This window comes from Giraffa tippelskirchi, chromosome 3 (genome assembly GCF_054371585.1).
Source record: "Giraffa tippelskirchi isolate mGirTip1 chromosome 3, T2T-mGirTip1v1.2.pri, whole genome shotgun sequence".
In the NCBI taxonomy this organism is placed as follows: domain Eukaryota; kingdom Metazoa; phylum Chordata; class Mammalia; order Artiodactyla; family Giraffidae; genus Giraffa; species Giraffa tippelskirchi.
This window is the reverse complement of record NC_137277.1, coordinates 143,340,497-143,359,451: the sequence shown is the minus strand read 5'-3', so window position 1 is coordinate 143,359,451 and position 18,955 is coordinate 143,340,497. Positions and strand designations below refer to the sequence as shown.

The 18,955-nt window shown below is 38.4% G+C and overlaps 1 protein-coding gene and 1 long non-coding RNA gene across 10 annotated transcripts in view; one reads left to right on the top strand and one right to left on the bottom strand.

Moving 5' to 3' along the window:
• The window catches only part of HECW2 (HECT, C2 and WW domain containing E3 ubiquitin protein ligase 2), a 468,609-nt gene that overhangs the window by 427,829 nt on the left and 21,825 nt on the right, over positions 1–18,955 (top strand). For all 9 annotated transcript variants that reach the window (XM_081581446.1, XM_081581447.1, XM_081581449.1 and 6 more), the window contains 7 exons: positions 4,139–4,291; positions 6,074–6,172; positions 10,224–10,353; positions 11,386–11,532; positions 12,222–12,336; positions 15,482–15,567; positions 16,588–16,700. In XM_081581446.1, coding sequence (XP_081437572.1) covers positions 4,139–4,291; positions 6,074–6,172; positions 10,224–10,353; positions 11,386–11,532; positions 12,222–12,336; positions 15,482–15,567; positions 16,588–16,700 — 843 coding nt within the window. The remainder of the gene's footprint in view (positions 1–4,138; positions 4,292–6,073; positions 6,173–10,223; positions 10,354–11,385; positions 11,533–12,221; positions 12,337–15,481; positions 15,568–16,587; positions 16,701–18,955) is intronic.
• On the bottom strand, positions 5,421–10,364 carry LOC145542541 (uncharacterized). The gene is made up of 3 exons (XR_014079913.1): positions 10,252–10,364; positions 9,935–9,978; positions 5,421–8,975 (listed from the first exon to the last, which is right to left on the bottom strand). It is a non-coding gene; the product is annotated as an uncharacterized LOC145542541 (long non-coding RNA).

Sequence of the window (18,955 nt, the reverse complement as noted above, 5' to 3'; positions counted from 1 at the left end):
CTTCCTATGGTATTTCTACTTAGGCAAATGCAAGAAACTAGGGGGGGATGAGATCTGAAAGGTTTTCTTGAGTCCCTACTTATAAAATAAGCAGCAGCTCTTATATCTGATTGGTCTAGAAGTTGTTTCAGGTCCTGGCCTTGAGCAATGTTTTCTCAGATATTTGTAAAGCTTCAAGTGAAACTAAGGTGTTGCTTGTTTTCTTCTAAAGAGAGACATTTGCAGTATAACCTAACTGACCCAAACCATGCTGAAGAAAGGTGCTTCTATTTCTAGGCTTTGGCTTGGTATCTCCAGGTAAAACTTTGTCATATTAATTGCTCACAAAATTCCCTACTCACCTATCACTTCTTTATGGCTCAAGGACTAATGCCTTGCTGCTACAAATGTGAGAGTGAATCAGAAAGTGTGTGGACCAAGTGTGCCTGAACCAGCTTGTAAGAAAGAAAACCTTTCTGTCTTACAGAAAATGTGTAGGAAATGACAGTCAGACTTCCCAATGCCACTATCCTCTTTTATTTTATAGTCTGCTTCCTTTGGGATACTTTGGTTTTGGTAATTTTTAGTTGAACATAAAGAACCAGAGAATAAAATTATTTAACAAATATTGGATGCCACTAACAACTCGGGTGGTGTCAGCCCAGCAACATGATGATGTTTAAAATGTCTTATCAGCACTTCATGGGGCTCAAAAAGACATTGCCACCCTAAAGACATCTGTGCTTATTCCAAAATGCCCTCAGATGCAGCTGTTGTGTGGCTACACACCCGTTGTCCGGAGTTTCTGCATTTCCGTGCCAAGTCTTTAGCTCTGGAACCAACCTAACTGGCAAAACAGGAATGTAACAAATGATCCCTGTGATATGAGTCATATTAACTATTTATATGGAAGAGGTTACTAAGACATTACAGGAAGTGCGTGCATAAGGTATCCTGCTGGGACATGTCTTACTGAATTAGGTAGACATATGTAATTTGTAATCAACAACCTGCTCTCAGATATGTGGTTCTAAATTTCAGATTATAATCAAATCAAACTTTAAAAATGTCTTCACTTTAGAGTAACTCTATCAGTGCTGCTAGGGTTTAAAAAAAAAAAAAAAAACCAAGAGCAGATAAAAGCCTGACCAGTTGAGGAAGATACATTTTCCTCCTAGACCTAGATACATTGCCTCCAGGCCAGGGCCCATGGCTTCCTGCTTAGTAGTTGTGACCACTCCTGAAGATTTCATACACCCTAGGATATTGTTGTGATTTTACCTTTTCTTGAAATGATATTCACTAAAAAAGAGGATTTAGAGTAATTCAGGTTTTTTAATAAAGTAACATTTTCCTCCTACTTTCTTCTGTAACAGAGGTTGGCAAACTTTATTCGTAAAGAGCCATATAGTAAGTATTTTCAGCTTTGCATGCCATTTCCTGTTGTACCTACTCACTTTGCCATCATAACAGCCCCAGACAACACATAAACAAATGAGCATGGCTGTGTTCCAATAAAACTTTTTTTACAAAGTGAGGGCCTGGACCAGACTTGGCCTGCAGGTCACAGTTTTCCGACCTCTCCTCTATAAGCAATGTTGTGTTTAGTCCTGATGAACATTTTAAATATATTGAAGAGTGGACTGTAAAGAGTAATGATCATCACACATGGGGTCAGGAAACCTGTGTCAAGGCCTGGATCCTCCACTGCAGCTTTCATTTGATACAAGTCAATGATTTCCTTCAGCCCCAGTCATCTCCTCAGTGAGGTGAGGGGATGGACAAAATGAGCTCTGAGATCCTTTTGATTGGCATTCTCTGTTTCTGAAAAGACATAGGGGTCTGCTGATGTAATTCATCATCAGTAGGAAATTTAGAGAGATGTTTTGCGTCCACAGGGATCCAGGTAGACTGGAATCATGGACTCAGTCTCACAAAGTGAAATTTAGTATGGCAAGTATTATTAGCCTCTAGTGCTTAGGTTTTAAAAAGATAGAGCGACGTGCAGACAGGGTGGGAGAGTCCTAGTTTAAAGCGACATAGGTGAAAGGTTTGAGCTGATGACTAGCTTGTGATGAGTCAACAAGGTAAAGTGACTGCCCACAAGGCAGGGTGACATTAAGCTGCAATAGTGGAGACAAATGTCCAAGAAGAGAGGTCAAGAGCCCTAAGTTTTGCTGACAAGACCACACCTTGAGTCTTGTGATCAGTAGAGACACACCCGTTAGGTCAGACTTTGACACCTGGAGAGTGTCCAGAGCAGAGGACCAGCATGACAAGGGGATTCCCTGCCCTGCCTTGAGAGGAGGTTGTTCATGAGTGAGGAGGGGACAGGGACCAGGAATATAGACACTGCTGAACTTAGAATCATGTAGAAAAGGACGTAAAAATAAAAAACTTTACATCTTTAGCATCTAGATTAATACCCAAAACCTAATAGGCACTCACATATTTGTTAAAGGGAAGCCTCCAAATGTGTGAAGAATGTTCAAGTGAAAGAAGTATTCTCCTTGTTCTTGGTGGTGTCAGAGACCAACACTAGGGCAGTGGAAGGAAGCCACCAGAAGCTGCCTTGGTCTATTACATAGACTGATATTTTTTATTTTACTATTTATATGTTTCTTTTCATGTGTATTAGAAAAGAAATAAAGCTAACACATCACAATTCCAAAATATTGTATAAGACAAGGCTACATTGGAAAAGTAAGTAAAGCTGGAAATATTAAGTAAATGGTAGTGCATATATATTCAAATATGGGAAAAGTTAAGAACTTAGTATGTGGATAGCTGATGTCTGTTTTAAGAAAATTCTATTAAACTTTCGACTAAGATATATGAAAGCCTTTTAATTTTCCTTTCTAGTATTCCAGCTCCTTCTTCTACCTGTAATAAGATCCTTTTCTCTGTCATACAATTCCATACCACACATATGGAATTTTTTCTTTGTCATAAAAAAGTACAGAAGTGGCCATTGAAGGAAATTCCATAGAGGGAAAAAAATAGGGTGAACAAAGGAAGTCTTATTAAATCTCACCACCCCAACTTATCCATTGCTTTCATTCCCCCTTCAGAATTGCTTCCTGTTTTTGAACCCTTATGTCAACTTTTTATCATAGGGTAGATGTACTTTGCATTTTTCATTTTAAATTGAGCATATCAAATTGCTTTATTACATACTCCTCTTTGGTGCATTTTTTTGTTCTCAGCATTGTTTGCTGCTTGTCAGTCCTCAAACCTCACACAATCATTTCTCAGATTTTACTTTGACCCTGATGGTAAGTAAAATGGAATTTACACTGTTGTTCAGGTGCTAGAATTTCAGCCTCTTCTCACTACCTTCCCGAGGAAGCTTTAGACACCCTCGCTTTTCTTGTCTATAATTTTCCTTGGTGTTTTATAATTTAAAGTTTTCATCTGAACCCTATCATTCCATCTTTTGCCTCTGATCTCCCTAGGAGGCCTTGTATCTGTAATATCCTCTCACCAATTCACTAAAGTCTCTTTTTGCCCCCATTTAAAAGTGTATTGGAAAAACGTGAGGACTCCATGGTCCCATGGATGTATGTAACTGATGCCCTCAGGTTTAACCTGCTTAAATAAGGCATTCCCACTGCAATCTCTCTCCCCATGGCCTGGCTCTGGGCACTTAAGTTATTTACCTTTTGATGCATATTTATACAATCAACGTATTAGCATATTGCCTATCTCATCCATTATCTGATAATTAGCTTTAGTTTTGGATATGCTCCATGTAAATGTTCGTTAAGCTGTTTTGGGTCACAACATGTCTGCAATCAGGAGTCATGATCATTCAGCGTGTAGTATTTTGGACAATCCTGGTATGTCCCTGGTGGCTCAGTGGTAAAGAATCTGCCTGCTAATTCAGGAGACATGGGTTCGATCCCTGGGTTAGGAAGATCCCCTGGAGAAGGAAATGGCAACCCACTTCAGTATTCTGGCCTGGGAAATTCCAAGGACAAAGGAGCCTGGTAGGCTACAGTTCATGGGGTTGAAACAGCTGGACATGACTTCATGACTAAACTACCACCACCAAACTTGATAATTAGACTTCCTGTTTTACAGAAAGTTGAGCACTGTGTAAAATGTGCCTAATAAATAGAAAAAAATAATGACTGCTCTTTTTGTGAATTTTTTAAAGGCTGGATTACAGTGGACCTTCCAGAGAGTTTTTCTTCCTGGTATCCAGAGAACTCTTTAACCCATATTATGGCTTATTTGAATATTCAGCCAATGACACATACACAGTACAAATAAGTCCCATGTCTGCCTTTGTAGACAATCACCATGAATGGTAAGTATTTTTCTCCCCAAATTTTTCTTTAGCTGATTTTCTGTGATATTAGTTTTTATAAGCACCTAAACTTTAAAAAAAAAAAAAAAAACCACACAACTTTTTTTTTTTTGAGGAAATCATATTTTCAGCTAAATATCTCATTTGACTCTTGTTTGTGTTATCAAATTTAACATACAGGCACTCTCCAATCTAGGAATAGATTATGTTCTGTAAGACCAATTTTAAGTGAGTTGGGTAGAATACAAAAGGTTTTCTTCTGAAAGAAAGTTGCAGATGATGTTAGGTTCTTAGCAAGACCCTAAATCTTTGTCTGAAGCTTTGGGTGACTCTGAGCTGTGACAGGGGACTGGTGGGGGTGAGTAGGGCAAAATCCTGACCCAAAGGTCAGACAGCTTCTAGAATAGTCCTTGGGGAAGTGGCTAACATGTAGGGAGGGGCAGAGCAGCTGGGCCTGTTGGTTTTCTAATGGGAGGGAAGAGAGGAAGACAGAGTGGCCTAGAGGAACTGATGGTGGAAGAGAACCCTGGCAGGCAAGCAGGAGTGTAGGGTCACGGCAGTGGCCACTTACCCCAGTCACTATTTCAAGTTTGTAGCCAGGAATTGCCCCGCTCCTAATTTTTCACACAAAATCAAGTAAAGCTGGTATAGGATTCCCATCTGGGAATTATTTATTCTTGAAACCTCAAATTGCACTCTGTGACATTTTTTACATGCCTGTATTTATAGACTTGAAGTATCTGTATAACCCGTTTGCTTGTTTCTGTTCATTTGCACTACAGTAAGAACAAAAAAAAAAGAAATCATGGAAAAAATTTCTTTGAGTCATGAGGTTAATGTTGGTGGGTGGAGGGCATTAAGGTTTAGGACTTATTCTTCAAATTAACTTCCGTTTAACTACAACTAGAAGTCCTCCTAAGAGTAGCTATTGCAGTTATGCTAACCTAAGTGGAAATAAAGAAAAACAAAGCTGCTGGACATTCATCTTAAAATGGTTGCCTAACACTAAAATTACAGTTGGACACTGTGAACCTCAGTGTGGACTTACACTTTCAGAAGGCATCAGGCTTTCAAAAGACTAGAAACTTGAATATTTTTGAAAAAGAAAATATATGTACATCCCAGCAAATCCAGTCATGACAGATATATTTAATAAAGTTTCCGAAGTGATTCAGAATAGAATTGAGCACTGAAATTTTAGAGAACAGAATGTCCCATGGGGAAACTCCCTCAAATGTACACATGCATAATTCTTGGATGGTGACAGTTACTGTTAAGAGAGGGGTTTGAGAGAGACTAGAACTAGGAACTTTCTCACTCCGAGACTGGGCTTTTTCTCAAAAGGGAATTGCTACTAGGTTTGCACTAGAGAAATCCTGCTAATATTCATGCACGCAAACTACAAGGGGACATTTTGCCCACCATTACTGGTCTCATTCTGTCAACATTTCTTACAAGTGATTTAAGGAAATTTCACTGTCATGCTAACGGGGATTTCACGTTGGCCATGTAGAGTGCTACATGCTGGACATCACTGACACGGGGAGAAGGTGCAGCAGTATTTCTCAATATCAGATTGAAACAGATTTCTTCTACAAGTAGATGTGAAAATCAACTGATGAAGACACAGCCTACAGTGCATACAAATTCTCATGAACCCGGAAGGCAGTTCATCTTAGAAAAACTTAGGTGGTTAGAACTGGAAGGCATTCTTGAGAGGAAACAGAACCATTTCGAAACTGCTCCAAGACATGTAAACCATCTCCTGCTTTTCCTTCGCAGGTTCCGGTTCAGTGGTAGGATCCTTGGTCTTGCACTAATTCACCAGTATTTGTTGGATGCCTTCTTCACACGGCCCTTTTATAAGGCTCTTCTCAGAATGTAAGAGTATTTCTATTGCTTGTGTAATTTGCATGTAAAGAATGAAGTATTTCCTTTATCCAAAAGAATCTTTTGTCAAGGTCATTTTTTGACTCACTATCTCAAATCTATTATTATTTACTTAATAGTGGTTTAGATTTCTGAAACTAATCAATTAATCTAATTTCAAATATGGTTACTGGATTTTTCCAGCTTCTGATCCTTTATTCCTGTCTTGTTCCCAAAGGCTTAGTTTTGCTCTGCTCTGAGTAATTCATTCTCATTTGTTGCTGCACATGTTTCTTCAAAACAATTGTACTTCGGATACAGTGCTGAAATTCCTGTGGTATTAATGCCGATTATTAATAGAATAGTTGTGGATTAGTCTGGTGACTCATAGCCCCCCATCTTTCACAAGATACATTTTACATTTTGCCTTAAGCAAACGTTCAACTGCTTATTCTTGGTTCAAATTTTCACTCTCCTTTTTTAACATTTGTTTGTTAGAGGCGGGCCGTATTTTTCAAGTCCCATATTTTTCTTGAAATCTCTCTATATGCAAGGCAGTAATTTATGATGGCAGACGAAAATTTAGCATTCACAGAACTTTTTCTTCATTGTTACCACAGTGAAAGATTGCAATTATTGTAAAATGTAGAGCAAACAGTTTCTGTCCTGTAATCAGTAGTCATTTACAAGGCTGAACAGAAGGCAACTGTCTGTGAGAGTCGTAGCTCAAACTTGCAACGAGAAAGTGCAGCATGATTGCGTGGTTCTTACCAGCTCATTCCCTAACCAAGGCAAGTATCCACGTATCTGCTCTCTGTAAGCCTAGACCTCAACTGAAAGTATTTCTAATGGATTCTTAAAGAGGGCCAGTAGGAAGACTTTTGCCATCGTCTCTTTTGATATCTGGGCCAATGAAGCCCTGAGCACCTGGACACTGGCTTTTTGCCTCTCTGGTTCTTCTGGCCCATTTGCATCTTTCCATTTCATTGCTTTATCGTCCATCTTCCCATTTAAACTTCCTGAAAGAGTAGTCTGTACTGACTGTTGACATGCCCTCAACACACTTCAGTCTAGCTTTTTTCCCACCAATAACTTACGGAAGCTTTTAAAGAATGTTTTTTAGTCTCTATTTTAATAGACCACTCTGCTGCTTTTGATACTATTGATCCCTCCCAGACCCATCCATTTTTCTTGAGTTCTTCCTTCTCTGGTGTCCATGACACTATGCTCTCTGGGTTCACCTTTTACTTTTATGCCTCCTTTGTGGGTGTCCTGACTTGCCCTTTAACCTTGATGTTCCTGAAGCTTCCATTCTGGTCCCCCTTCTTTTCTCTATATATGTTCTCATGGGAAATCTCTTCAGCTGTCTCATCTACTGACTCTCCAGTCCACACCTTTGGATATGATCTCTCTTGAGTTGTAAGCTCAAGCAGTCAATATTTTACTTAATGTCTCTTCTTGTCTCACAGGCACCTCAAAACCAACAGGGTTAAAACTAGATTCATCAATTTCTCCTGACCTAAAAATATATCTTCTCTCACGTGCCTAGTCATAGTTCACAGTGCCAACATTCTCAAATCACTCTGGTCAGAAATTGGGAGTCACCCTTAAACAGGGGTAGTAAATGCACAGCGCAGTTTCTTCTCTTCCCCACCTCCTACCCCATTCCCATGGTACAGGTCACAAATCATTTAGGTTGTTTTTCATGCTAAACTTGTGGCCTTAGGAATTTTTCAACTAGTGGCCCTCAAGACTGGCAGTGAATCAGAGTTATCTTGTAACTTGAGTTCAGTTGCTGTCTCATTTTAGATATACTTCTTTTTACCCACCCAATAAAATGGTTTACTCATTTCCACATTTGTCTCTTAAATAATTCTAAAGTTCATCTTCTCTACCCTAATATTCTGCCTGGAAAATTCCATCGACAGAGGAGCCTGGTGGGCTACATTCCATGAGGTTGCAGAGTCAGACACAATCGAACACATACCCAGTCTACCCTGATAGCTGTGCTCTAATTAAAATCCTTGTCTTACTTTGGACAGGTTACTGTAGCGGTTTTCTATTAATTGGTTTCCACCCAATGATACCCACTCCCATCCGCCATTATAAGTAATCCTCTACACTGCCACTTCCAGATAAACAATTTAAAGTCACACCTCATATCTGATCATGTCATTGCCTGTTTTAAAACCTTTCAGTAGTTCTGAATCACCAAGCTCCTTAGAATGACATTCAAGACCAGCTTCTAGATACATTTGCAGCCTCATTCTCTGGACATTCTGTCTTGTGGTTAACTCTCTGGTGCTGCCCATATGCTTGGAATATCTGTATACTCCATCCCTTTGTGCTTTGTTCAGGTTGTCTTCTCCTGCCTCCTTTTCTCCCTTTCTCCTTTTTATTCATTCCCCTTTACCTCTTGAGCTTGAAACATCCTGCAGACTTTAATATAGGTATCATCTACTCCAAAAAGCTTCTTCTAAATCTCCAGGTCATGATTGTGTAGCTTGGTTGTTTATATCAGGTATTATAGCTTCAACACTTGGCACTTACAGTGCTTGATAAATAATCTATTTAAAAACTGTCCGAAGATTAGTTTTGATCTTCAAATGTTTACATGGATTAGGTTGAGCTGTGTCTTAAATCAACTGTACAGAGTAAACTGAAGATGTCATTTGTTGCTGGAGAAAATGTAATACTGTTGTGGGAGAGGGGGAAGGAGTATAATTTGCACTGGACAAGAAATCAGGAGATCAAAACAGCTTTTCCCCAGCCACTTTTGATCTTCACTTAGTTACTTATTTGCAGTTTTCTCATCCTAAAAACGAGAAAATGTTTTTTTAAATGTTGATCTGATTTCAAGCTCTGTCCCAGCTGCCTACTGGCTGTGTGACATCAGGCAACTTATATAACATTCCTGAGCTGAGTTTCTCATCAGTAAAATTGAGATAAGTATTCCTACTCTGTAACATTTTGGTGGAGACCCTATATGTGAAAGCATTATGGAACCAATAAAATATTATATAGAAATTTGTCTTATTAAATGAAAAATATAATCAGAAAAATCAGTTTCCAGGTCAAAATAAATGTCTTGCATGTTTTCTGTGGGAGGTCCCTATATTTACCTTATGTACCTTTTTTTATCTTAACTGAAGTGTAACAGACATATGAAAAAGTGCACAAATAATGTGTTATCCACCCTAGGCTATTACTTACCACCTTAAATCAACTTATCTAATTGTATCTTTGTTTCTCCAAGTAGACCATTAGCTCCTTGAGGGCAGTAACTCTTTATCAAGTAGCTATTAAGATGTTTGGCACATACTTGATGTCTCATACATGTGTAGACTGAACTAAACAAAATCGTCTTTGAAACTGGGCTGATGGGAGGAAATTCCAAAACAATAATGCAAATCAGTTGCTACCACCTTATGTAATAGTAGCTCCATCTCATGTAAAACTTCTCTCAGCAATGAAGAAAGAAGAGAGAAATATAGAAAACTATTAAAACTGTAGAGCAATTCTGTGGCTTTCAGTTTTCAGAATCATAGAAAGAGTAAGAATCATGAAGAAAAAAAGGGATATATGTGAATGTGGATCATAGATTCTAGTCTTTTGTGGGAAAATAGCTTTGGGGGAAAAAAAGGTTAAAGTACAGTATAGAAATGTACAAAGAATTTCTAATTAGGAAAATGGTAATTTAAGATAGTTTAACCTAGCCAAAGGATACTGAACCCATGTTGTCAACCCAAGTCCCAGTTCCACCTCTGGCATTACTTGTGGGTGGCTGTGCAAAACTCTTTGCACCTCCAGTTCTGTGCCTGTAAAAGATAAAACAAACTGAGTGATTCCTAAGGCATTTTACATATCAGGATTTTAAAATTTTATACATTTCTGAATTATTTCACTGCTTTGGTTACTGACTTTGACAAAACACATTCCAGAAATCACTGCCTATTTAGTTGATATTGTACTTGTCACTAATTCTTCGTGTGTTTCTTCACGACTCTGGGTTTTTGCTAATATCCATGCCTACATATTTGTTTCCCTTTGTTTGTCATCTTAGTCTCTGTGACCTGAGTGATCTAGAATACCTTGATGAAGAGTTCCATCAGAGCCTGCAGTGGATGAAAGACAACGACATCCATGACATCCTGGACCTCACGTTCACTGTGAATGAAGAAGTTTTTGGGCAGGTCTGAATGTAACAATAATATTCTGTGTGAATAATGGTGATTGTGTGTGGTAATTGAAGACTATTGGTTGGTGCAGGATTAATTCAGTGGCTAAGATAAATGTTTATTTATTTGTGGCTGGTTGGGTGGTTTAAACCCAGATTTATGTACAGTTACAATAATCTTGGTTACAAAGGTTATTATAATGCCAGCTTCAGATTAAGATGTTCTAATTTATAGATAGTGATAACTATTTGTGTGTTGTAAGCAATCTTCTTTTTATTTCCAACTAAAATATCCTCATAAGATATTAGAATGTACCTGATATATACTTTTTAAAAATCCATGCTACCGCAGAGTTGAATATTAAAATATTCAGTTGGCACTTATACTTAACTCTCATTCATGGTTAAGAACTAAAATGGATTGTTTTGAAACTGGGGGAAAGTAAACAGTATTTTGGTGAAGGCTTGAAAACACTGTTTTTTTTTTTAATTGGTAAAAGAGTTGGTTAAAAGATTTCTTTCAGAAATTGTATACTGGTTCATAAGTAATATTCTTAGTTAGAAGTTAATACCTGGCTGGTCTCCTGAATTTCATATTTTGGAAAGAAGGTCTCAAGTTAACATTTGCTTGAATGTAATTCTGCTTCCTTAAGGTAAAGCTTTACCTAAATATTTGCTTTCTGTATATAGTTGATTCTGAATCCTAAAGAAATTTGTGATAATGTCTTGTCAGACATTCAAATGGCAGTGGCACAGAATTTGAAACCTCTTCGTTTTTATTTAGAAGACTTATTTGTGGATTTAAAGCTTAACCTGGAGCACTTGTGGCACATATATATTTAGCCATGGAGGTGCTCAGACATCAACTCATTGCCTGTTTTCCCTGAGCACTGCTATATGCCCACCTCTGTGCTGGTGCTGACCTCCTGCTTGTAAGATGTGCCCAGGGCTGGGACAGGTAGCGGCTGATTGCAGCTCATTGGTTGCAGTAGTCTTACAAAATCAAGCATATTGCTTTATGGTCAGCCTTTTTGTTTTTTAATCGCAGATTACTGAACGAGAATTAAAACCAGGGGGTGCCAACATCCCAGTCACAGAGAAGAACAAGAAGGAGTACATTGAGAGGATGGTGAAATGGAGGATTGAGAGGGGTGTCGTGCAGCAGACAGAGAGTTTAGTGCGTGGCTTCTATGAGGTAAAGACAACCAGCTATAGTGGGGTTCTCTGCTGACCCCAGATATAGCTTGGTCCATCTCACTCTGCTTCATATGTGTGTCATATTCTCATTTCTCTTTTGCTCTATTTACTGTTGCTAATTCAATTTAAACGCTTCAATAACGTTTCCTATATGTTTCAAGCATACAAAAAAATTTACTGCCCTGTTACAAGAAATCATTGAAATAAAATGACCTGAATTCAAATAGCATTTGAGAGTTTAATGACCACTAATAACATTTAAGTCTTGCACCTTATTCATGCTTAGATACGGGTAATCAAATCTCATGCCTGGTATGTGAAATGACAGTATCTGAGAGTCAGAATAAGTTGTTACAATTATTTCATGTGACTTCTTTTGTGAAAAAGCCCCCATAGCTAAAATAAAAATAAACTATGAAAATGACTGGAGCACTAGATCTTCTCCAAGAGAAACAAAAGAAAAGAATTCATTAGTGACCAATTATAAAACAAAAATTCTGTTGAAAATTTCATCAACCTTGTACTAAAAATATATTTGTAGAGAACTTTACAGTTTTAAAAGTGCCTCTACAGAATACACCCACGTCTTCCCAACACTCCTTGTGCCCTCCTTCTCTGATGAAGTGTAATTGTAGCTGAGGCTTCTCCAGGTTCTTAGCCATGTCCTGTATTCTTTTTATTCCACAGGTGGTGGATGCCAGGCTGGTATCTGTTTTTGATGCAAGAGAACTAGAACTGGTCATCGCAGGCACAGCTGAAATAGACCTAAGTGATTGGAGAAACAACACAGAATATAGAGGAGGTGAAATTTGACTTATAGATGGCTGGATTTTAAGTTTCAGACTAAAGGGAGGCACGTGGTTCAGCACGTGGATCTGGATCCAGGACAGGCAGAGGCACTTGTACTCTTATCATAGGTCTGATGCACTCTCCTTTGAGACTGTGGGCAAGGTACATGCCCTTCTTCCCCTAGCTGTCTCATCTGTCAAGTGGAAGGAGGACTGTTTACACACCATCTGAGGATGTCATAAGTCTTAATTGTTGGTGAAGAAATGTGACCATAGGAACGGTAATTAATTGTTTTATGGTGTTGTTAGTGAAGCATCAAGGAGCTCATATCCGACTGGTTAAACTCCACCTATTCTGTCTTCATTCTCAAACCTGAAGAGGCACACCCTCTTAACTTCTTAATGAGCAAACAGAGTTTTTCTGCATTTCACGTGAACTACTTACCAGTCGTAATTCACAGTTGAAACTCATGAATAGAATAAGATACGGTTTTCAGATTTCAAATTTATTGAACAAGCCCTTCTAGAATTCAAGCATTAGGTTCAACCAAAAAGGAAACTGCTGTAAGATTAGCTTAAAACTGCATGCGTGCCCAGTGTCTTCAATTATGTTTGACTCTTTGTGACCCTATGGACTGTAGCCCATAAGCCTCCTCTGTCCATGGGATTTCCCAGGCCAGAATACTGGAGTAGGTTGCCATGCCCTCTTCCAGGGGATCTTTCCCACCCAGGGATCAAACCCACATCTCCTCCATCTCCTGCATTGCAGGTGGATTCTTTACTGCTGAGCCACTGGAGAAGCAGCTTAAAACTGGACCCATCACCAGATAGGAAGCTTTAGGGCTGGCATTTCTACAGATCAGTACAAATTTTCAATTAGTAGCTGGCACTGAAGCCATTGTGATTTGATTGCTGAATCAATATATGTGGAAAGGGACCTGATGCTAACCCAAAGTTAGTATTATTCAATACTTTCAAGCAAAGAATAAATACGTTTTCTGAAATTTATTGTAGTGTTATTAAGTCTTCAAAAACTCATGACAAATGACAGTTGGGTTTTGTTTTTGTCTTTTAACTTAGAATGTAAGAGGTGAGCAGTAATTATGAACTTGGAGAGTGAAGAATACAAGCTTTAAGTCACTGAATTAATCACTTAGCAGACTAAAATTAGAGCTGAGCAGTTCTCCAGTTATTGGTAAATTGAAACAGATTTAAAGGGAAAAAACTTAAAACTATGGAGTAAAAATATACCTTAACATTGGCTCAGTTGCTCTTATTTTGGCTTATGCTTGGCTCTTCCAGTCCATCACTATTGCCCTGGGCTGGCCTTGCCTGCCCATTTTCTCTGAAAGGCAGGATTAAACTGCTGTGTCCATTGCTGCTATTTCTGAAGTCCGGTTGCTGTAATAAGTCTTTACCAATTGGCCCTCTGTATAATCCACATAGGCCTTGGCTGTTATAACTGTTAACTAAACCAGTTTCATTCACTAAAATACAATTTCTCCAACATGCTGCATAGCTTACATGTTACCGTAAATACTATTAGCTCGTTCTTTACCCACCACTCACACCCCCAGGAGATTCTAATAATATTCAATCACATCAACTAGTTTTGTGTTTACATAGGATAGACTTTTATTCTCTGTGTATGACTAATCAAGTACATATTTCTTTGCTTATTGTCAATCTTATCAAATAAAATCCTTGGGAAGAGAGTGCTGGAGGGAGGGAAGGGCAGGAAAAGGGCAAGACACCCAGTTGCCATGTTTGCTAATGCAGCTAGTTGGCACTGAATGAAGGGGCGGCTTTGCTGCCATTTGCCATAAGTTCACAGGGCAGCTGTTTGTAGAGAATACGACGAGATACTTTCACTCCTCCTCCTTCTCTAAATGGTTTTGGCACAGACAGCAAAGGAGAGGCATAAAAGGGCCAGTTCAAAGGGTCAGAAAACTTTAAAGCTATAAAGAGCCAATGCACTTATTTTATAGATGACAAAACTCTTTTCTCAGCACCAAATAGCTAATCTTTGCCAAAGGCAGGACAACGAGCCTCTGGATTTCCGTGTCCAATCTAGTTGTATTTACCCTTCATTTGGATCCCTTTCTTCTCCAAAGGGCATCACTGACCAAATGGTAAACAGTAAGGCAAGAGTCCCCTCAAAACCCATGTGAAGAAAAATTCAAAGGGAAATGGTTTCTACTCACCTTCTCTTCAGGACTAACTGCTGCTGACTCAGAATTAGAGTAGCCCTCCGCACACTGAATATGTCAGTCGCCGGTCTGAATCACTAACTGTGCCATAATCTTTGTCAGCCTTCTCTCTGAACTTAATTTTTCTCCATTGAGTTTTTGGAATCCACTGCTACTCCCTTAATCCTCCTGTGGGATGATACTATTGACATTTTATTAAACTCTACTACAGTATGGAATAAAAGTAACATTTAGGTTGATGATTATTTGAAATTTACTCATTGAAGGAATGAAAGTAGTATGATTATTTTCCCCTTTTGTTAATAAAAAGTAATTTGATTTTAAAATATGAACATTATATATAGTTTTAAAATAGTTTGCAGTATATGTTTATTTGTATAATTATTTGATTTATGCCTCTCTCCTTTACCAGAATCCCTGTGAGGGTCTATTTTCTTTGCTATTGTACCCTCAATCCTCAGACATAGTACAGTGCTTGCCATAGTGTTTTGTTGTTCAGCACACAGTTGTGTCCAACTCTTTGCGACCTCATGGACTGCAGCACACAAGGCTTCCCTGTCTTTCACTATCTGCTGGAGTTTGCTCAGACTATATAGAAAATTATTTCTTAAATGAATGAACGAAACGTTTAAGCATTTCCAATACTAGCAACTATATTTTTTAAAAACGATATGGTTAATGATAACTCACTTGTTGTTCTCTCCGCTAGTTTCATTTAGTGACCTCTAAATGGAAACAGATTTCTTGGTTCCATTTAGTGTTTTGTTTTACTTTTGACACTCATGTGATCACATTAAGAGTGTTATTCCTTGGTCTAAAATTGTAAATAACCTTTAACGAATCCAAGATGATGATTTATGTCTAGGATTCTTTTGTTGACATGCCAGTGTCATAGTGACTTAAGATAGAAAACTCAAAGTAATACTGGCTTTCATGATTGGTTTGATAGGATATCATGACAATCACATTGTAATTCGGTGGTTCTGGGCTGCAGTGGAAAGATTCAACAATGAACAACGACTGAGGTTGTTACAGGTAAGATGGCTGTAGTTAATCTTTTTAATGCATTAATTATTGTTGGAATTTCATATTTTTAATAATGGCTAAGTATACTCAGTAAATATATCCCATGTTTATCTGCATATTCTGAGTACACTGTTTTCAGACTCTTCTGATTGCGTGGTTCTTTGGTTCCATCACTATGCAGAACATCTCTAACTAGTCCAAGCATCTCATTGGAGTTGTGAGGAAGTACCGATTGCCATCCAAGAGTCCTCAGAACAACATCTGCCTTCAGGGCATTTGATCCCTTCATTAAGAGGCCCTCCAAGTACTCTGCAGGCCAGCATCTCTGGCAACAGAAAGAGATAATCTTCAGTCTCATTTATCAAGAAATGATCCAGTTCTTTGATAAAGAGTCCCTTCTTTTCTTCCATCTAACTTTCCACAAATTTGAGATGACATTGAAGTTTAAGAATACTGGGAAAACTAACTCATTATTTTCTTATGGTGTTATAGTTATACAGGGAAATTGTTGGTTGCAGCTAAAGAAATAACAGACATGAGGAAGCCTTTTGTTTGCTCAGACAAAATCTTACAAGTAGGCTGGATCTTAGCTCCTTTGGATTACAGATCTGAGTCTCAAACTTGTAGGCCTAGAAGTTCTTTTTGTTTTTCATTCACCTCAAATTGATCAGGGATTGATGCTAAGTAGACTTAGGTTAATTGACAGGTCCACTTTATTAATCCCTAATGGAAAGTATCCATGGTTTAAGCTTCTAAGTTAAAGGATATATAGGATGCTGTATTTTCTACAAACTGTCCACATCCCCTTTCCCTTTATAATGCACTGTCCTTCCTTGGGATTCTCCAGCTCTTTGTCAGAATTCTCACATTATAGTCATTCTGTCTCTATATAGTTTTATCTTTTGAGTTTTATCACCAGTGAGCAGCATGCTGCTCTTCCCCAGGACCTCTGTATATGAATGATGCCAGCCTTTCCTAGAGACTGGTCTCTTGGCTTCACCTTCTCCTTCTGTTTTCTTGGGTTGATAGTTTGTTACAGGCACATCCAGCATTCCCTATGAAGGATTTGCTTCTCTCCGAGGCAGTAATGGCCCAAGAAGATTCTGTGTGGAGAAATGGGGGAAAATCACTGCTCTTCCCAGGTAAAGTAGAAAACATTTCTTTGCTGTCACTACAGTGCTGTAGGGGGGAGCTTTAGCTCAAGTGTATGTTGATTTATTGTCATTTTTATGTTGAAAGTTTGGAAGAGTGGAAAAAGCTTTTAGAATGAATTGATCTTGGATTACCTTTCTAAATGATGGAAAGAAAGATATTCCTGATCATACTTGAAGTACGTACATACATATCTTAAAATACAAAACACAACAGAACCAAAGCATTTGTTAGTGATAGGAGAAACAATGTTGGTCATACTTGTGGCTCTAATTTATGTTTCAGAAACTCTAGTTTTAAGTTTATCACTGGTAACTGTTTCAAATCTCTTCACTAAAAATGACCATTGTGGTTTATAAGGAAAATTAAATCATGTAAATATGCCTCTTCAATCTATCATACATGCCTTACCACCTTGTGAATGCTCTCTGCATTGCACTCTCATTCATAATAAAATGATATATTTCCTTGAGTGGAAAAAATTGCTTTTCTGCTGCTACTAATAAATATAAGAGACTAGTAAGGCAGCATCTGTGAATTAAAAAACTGGGTTGAATGGAGCAAACTGGAACTGAAGCAGAAGAAAAGCAGGGAGCAAATAAAGAGGAACAGAGAAGAGTTAGTTTCAGAACTCCTTTATCAATCAGCAGTAATATATTGAATTTTTGAGTAAAAAGGATTTCAGGTTGCCTCTCATTTTACTAATAATAAAACTGCTTTCTGGGGAGGTTAAATCTTCCCAAGTGATATTAAGTTCCCCATGATGTTATCCTGCGTTTAAGTATAGTCAGCCATCTGTATCCATGAGTTCTGCATCTACGGATTCAGCCAACCATAGATTCCCAACAACTACAGGTCAAAAATATTTTTTTGAAAAGTTACCAGAAAGTTACAGAAAACAAAACTTGAATTTGCTACATGTTGGAAACTATTACTTAGCATTTACATTGTACTAGGTATTTCAAGCAAACTAGAGATGACTTGCTTCCCAGATGGCTCAGTGGTAAGGAATCCACCTGTCAGTGCAGGAGATGCAAGAGACGTGGGTTCAATCCCTGGGTCGGGAAGATCCCCTGGAGTAGGAAATGGCAACCCACCCTAGTATTCTTGCCTGGAAAATTCCATGGACAGAGGAGCCTGGCATGCTACAATCCATGGAGTCACAAAGAGTCGTAAACAACTGAACACAAGATAATTTAAAGTATACAGGAAGACGTACATAGGTTAGATGCAAATAATATGCCATTTTATATTTGAGCATCCATGGATTTTGGTATCTCTGAGGGAGTTCTGGAACCATCCCCTGGGGATACCAAGACAACTGTACAGATGACTTTGAGAAACTTGTTAAGAAGACTGACTTCTTAGCAGTTCTAAGGCACTGGTTTTTAAGAATAGCATTCTAAGCATAAACATGTAAAAAAGTGGTGCTGAAAATACGGATACAGAGAGCAATGAATAGAGCTCACTCAGGGCTGACCTGAGCCGCCTCTTTGGGTACATCTCAATCTGTGAACAGAGGTGCTTGCATGCAAATATCTAAGTATTAGCTGGCTGACTTGGTGTTCCAAATGTAAGAGATTTAATTTCATTATTTAAAGAAGAATTTTATTTTCCTTATGTCTGAAACATGGCTTTTCTCCCTTAAACCACATTTGCAACACAAAAGCAGACTTATACTCTCTGAGTAGGACCTTTCACCTTTCTGAGAAACTCAAGGATGCATTAAAGAGGCAAGAAAGGACAGAAGAATTGTATTCTTTCTCTTGAAATCTGTTTTTGTAAAGATTTACTTTTGTAAAGTAGATGGAATAAACTGTAATCATAGGCAGATATATCAGCTGTTCATATTTAATCACTGAAATTTTCACCAAACCTGGTGAGCAGAGAAAGGCAATTTGGTGTAAACAACAAACTTGAGCTTCAGAGAGACTAAGCTTTACCTCAGTTCTGTTACTTGCCTGCAGTGTAGTCTTGGAGAAGTTGCTTAATCTTTCTGAACCTGTTTCCTCATCTACATTGTAGGTCAGTAATTCTGAAGATTAAATGAAATCATACATATAAAACATTTACTGCTGACCCTGGCCCAGCTGATGATGGCTGCCATTATGACTTCTGTCATCGTCATCTGTAATATATGTCAGGCTGCAGCTTATTGGAAAGAGCGCAGGGTTGGAAGTTAGAAGACCTGGAGTTCTTGGGAGGTTGGGATTTCTTGCCCACCTCTGCTACCAGCTGACTCTGG